This window comes from Clarias gariepinus, chromosome 1 (assembly GCF_024256425.1).
Source record: "Clarias gariepinus isolate MV-2021 ecotype Netherlands chromosome 1, CGAR_prim_01v2, whole genome shotgun sequence".
NCBI classification, from domain to species: Eukaryota; Metazoa; Chordata; class Actinopteri; order Siluriformes; family Clariidae; genus Clarias; species Clarias gariepinus.
Genome location: NC_071100.1, coordinates 15,247,366 through 15,249,201, shown reverse-complemented (window position 1 = coordinate 15,249,201; position 1,836 = coordinate 15,247,366). Strand labels below are relative to the sequence as shown.

Genomic DNA, 1,836 nt, shown 5'->3' with positions numbered 1-1,836 from the left:
TGTTTATACTGCTTGCTTTGTTTACTGAGGCTCAGTCATGTTTGAATAGAAAAGGGCCTTCACCAAACTGTGTACACAAAGTTAGAAGCGTAGCATTGTCCAAGATGTCTTGGTACGCTGAAGCATTAAGGAGCCTGATTGAAACAACTGAATTCAAGAATTAACAGGTATGACCAAATACTTTTGTAGAGAGAGAGAGAAGGAAAAGGTGTCTCGCATTATATTCCCTGAAAAGTACACAGTTAACAGTAGTTAAACTTGGCTTTTGTCTGAAATTTCCTGCCATGAGCAAGTTGGACAACTGATGACTCAAACCTTGATGAAGGAAAAGAGACCGTGCTGTGATTTTTCTTTTTTTCTGGCTTGAAAAAACTCCAGGAAATCCGTCATGTCAAAATTTACATTTATTAGAAAACAGAAGAACACACTGAGCTCTATCACTGTGATATCACTGATACATAGAAAAGCCCCGCACTGCACCAGTCCATCACTCGACACTATGCAAGCGCTCCTTTAGCTCTCCAGTCTCTTCCCAACACATTCATCAACTCCTCATCATCATCATCATCATCCTCATCATCCCCTGAGAGACGCCGCTCTTCCTCCATCATCGTCGTCTTCTTCACCTTGGCCTCCTTTTTGGTGTGCAGCACCTCGACCCTGCGCAGGCGCTCGATCTGCTCGTCGATCTCGTCGATCTGCCTCTCGAGGCGGCCTTCCTCATCTTCCTCAGCTACGATGGCCTCCGAGGCGGTGCTCACCTGCCGCATCTCCTTCTGAAACTCCTCCCACTCCTTGTCCAGGTGGTCCTTCGGAGTGTCCACGTTTCGCACCTTGGCGTCTCGGACCGGGTCGTCGAAGAAGCCCTCGGGAAGCGCCTCCGCCGTGTTGTCTTTCCTCTCCGCGGGTTTCTCAACTTCGGGTTTGGAGACGGATCCCGAGTGAGAGACGGGCGGCGCGGGCGCGATGCCAGGGACGCTGCTGTCGAAAAAATCGGCAGGAAGTGAGTCAGATGACGAACCTGGCTGCTTTACGTCACTTGGAGCTGAATTATCATCATCATCATCATCATCATACTGTCCAGCGAGAAGTCCAAGTCCTGCACTTGTCCCACCAGTCTTAGCCTGAGACAATACTGCACCTGAGGCTTTGGGCTTTTTCCCATCATGCACTTCCGGTTGTGGAGCTTTCCTCTTCAGTGTGGATGTCTGTGCAGGCTGAGGGACAGGTTGAGGGACTGTCCCCGCGCCCTGACTCCCCTCTTTGAGCTCTGAGACTTTATCTTTGTGCTGTTTTCCCAGCACGTGAGTCTGCCACAGGATGTCCGTCTTCACCTGGACGTTACACAGGACGCAGCTCAGGTGTCCCAGGCTGTTGTACTTGGCGTACGGAGACTCGACGCGCTTCTGCCGCTCGTCGCGCTGCTGCCTCTCCCTCATCAGCCGCCGCAGCTCGTCCTGGTTCACGAGCTTCTTCCCTTTATTCTTCTTCGCCGCCGCCGCCGCTTTAGTCGCCATGGTCGCGAGCGTTAGCTCTCGAACGTCGAGCTCCGCTTCGGGCGCAGGAAAGTGACGTCAATATCAGGAGCCGGCGCCTGTGCACTTCAACCTGTGTCGTTTTCAGCTTAGCGCGCGTGCGCAGCAACCGTTGCCGTACTAAGGGCGAAAACAAACATAAAAATAGGATTATCTAAATAATTATATCAATATTTTAAATGTTGGAAATTATATAAAACATTATTATTATTATTATTATTATTATTATTATTATTATATAGCAATAGCATATATTTTTCTTTTATTCAGATACTCTATTTTTTATTTAGTTTTTATTTTA

At 48.5% G+C, this 1,836-nt stretch overlaps 1 protein-coding gene across 1 annotated transcript; it reads right to left on the bottom strand.

Annotated features, from left to right (window-relative positions):
* Positions 1–386: 386 nt before the first annotated feature.
* znf830 (zinc finger protein 830) lies at positions 387–1,548 on the bottom strand. Its single transcript, XM_053477352.1, has one exon. The coding sequence runs from the start codon at positions 1,515–1,517 to the stop codon at positions 498–500; it is 1,020 nt and encodes a 339-aa protein (XP_053333327.1). The 5' UTR covers positions 1,518–1,548; the 3' UTR covers positions 387–497.
* Between the last annotated feature and the right edge of the window lie 288 nt (positions 1,549–1,836).

Bases quoted from the DNA above. Each gene is read 5' to 3' on its own strand.
- znf830 (XM_053477352.1), bottom strand. From the start codon at position 1,517: ATGGCGACTAAAGCGGCGGCGGCGGCGAAGAAGAATAAAGGGAAGAAG.